Here is a 1,521-nt window from a genome sequence, read left to right on the forward strand (position 1 = left end):
TTCCTAGGATGGCTGGCGTTGTCATGGCAACGACAGCCTGGGGGGGGCTCTGACTTTGCATCTCCAGCCCCCTCCCCCTCCCCCCTTCAGCTCCCCTTTTCCAAATCTCCCCGTTCCCATGGCAACAGATTCTCCAAATATCTGTCCCCACCTGGAGCCGGCCGAGGGAGGGGCCCCCGGCACCACCTCCGCGGTGGCCCCACCATCAGCATTCCCTCCCCACCACAGGCTGTGTCTCTGCCACACCCCCCGCCCCGGGCTCCCCCGCGCCTCCCTGGGGACCAGAGAACACGTGTGTCAAGCAGTCTCAGCTGTGGGGACCCAGCCTCCACCCTCCTGAGGGTCCCGGGAGTCCAGCTCCCAGCCCTTACCTTGACATTGCAGGCCCTGTTTTCCGATACCCCTGCAAAGAGTCACAGATCGGAGGTCAGTGCCCAAAGGGGTAGCCCCTGGTCTCCACGAGCCCCAGAAGGCCTGCGTCCTCTGACCCTCCACTCCTAGCACCTGAGCATCTGAGTCCCAGCTGCCTCCTCTTTCTAGAACCCAGAAAATGTGGCCCCCAGCCCTCCTTCTCTCAGACCCCAGCCTCCTGGACCCCAGACACCTCCTCCCTTAGACCCTGGAATCCAGGACCGCAGTCCCCCAGCCTCCTCCTCCTTCAGACCCTGGGAGTCCAGGACCGCAGTCCCTCAGCCTCCTTCCCCCTGACACCCTGGAGTCTGGGACCTCAGTCCTCAGCCCCCTCCCTCAGACCAGGAATCCAGGATCTCAGTCTTCAGCCTCCTCCTCCCTCAGACCCTGGGAGCCCAGGACCTCAATCCTCAGCCCTCTCTTCCCTCAGACACTGGAAAGCAGACAGGAGCCCAAGACCTCAATCCTCAGCCCTCTCTTTCCTCAGACACTGGAAAGCAGACACCCAGCTTCCTCTTCCTTCAGACCCTGGAGTCTGAGACTTCAGTCCTCAGCCTCCTCCTTCAGACCCTTGGAGTCCAGGACCTCGGTCCTCAGTCCCCTCCTCCCTCAGACCCAGGAATCCAGGACCTCAGTCTTCAGCCTCCTCCTCCCTCACACCCAGGGCTCCTAGACCCCAGCCTCTTCCTCCCTCAGACCCAGGAGTCCAGGCTCCCAGCGTCCCCCTAGTCCTAGAGCTGAAGAGTCAAGGCCACAGCCCTGTCCCCTCCTGGGGGTCTGGCGTGACAGGAGCCCGTCCCCCTCCCCCCCCAGCCCCAGCCCCCTTCCCTCACCAGATGAAGTCTGTGCAGTGGCTGCAGAAGGTTGGCTGCTTGAAGAAGCGAGCGGTGAACTTGTGGCTCTTGACTTCGTGGACCACCTTCTGCCTCAGGGCCCCCTTTCTGCAAAACAGGGGCCGGGGTCCCCCCTCCGCATCGCCCCCTCCGGGGCCCAGGCCCGCCATGGCCCCAGGCGCGTCGCGGGGACCAGGATCCTGCCCTTCTGGGGAAACAGGTGGACGGGCGAGGAGCCGGAGCCTCGGGAGGGATGCTGAAGTGGGCCGGAGAGGGG

General features: G+C 64.3%; 1 protein-coding gene across 1 annotated transcript in view; it reads right to left on the bottom strand.

Moving 5' to 3' along the window:
- Positions 1–1,521, bottom strand: part of PRKCG (protein kinase C gamma) — a 29,353-nt gene extending 27,832 nt beyond the window's left edge. The window contains exons 1-2 of the mRNA XM_021706909.1: positions 1,245–1,521; positions 372–403 (exon numbers count right to left, since the gene is read on the bottom strand). Coding sequence (XP_021562584.1) covers positions 372–403; positions 1,245–1,414 — 202 coding nt within the window. The 5' untranslated portion in view covers positions 1,415–1,521. The remainder of the gene's footprint in view (positions 1–371; positions 404–1,244) is intronic.

The sequence above is a fragment of the Carlito syrichta genome, unplaced genomic scaffold, assembly GCF_000164805.1.
Source record: "Carlito syrichta isolate Samal-C Ts95f unplaced genomic scaffold, Tarsius_syrichta-2.0.1 Scaffold316208, whole genome shotgun sequence".
NCBI classification, from domain to species: Eukaryota; Metazoa; Chordata; class Mammalia; order Primates; family Tarsiidae; genus Carlito; species Carlito syrichta.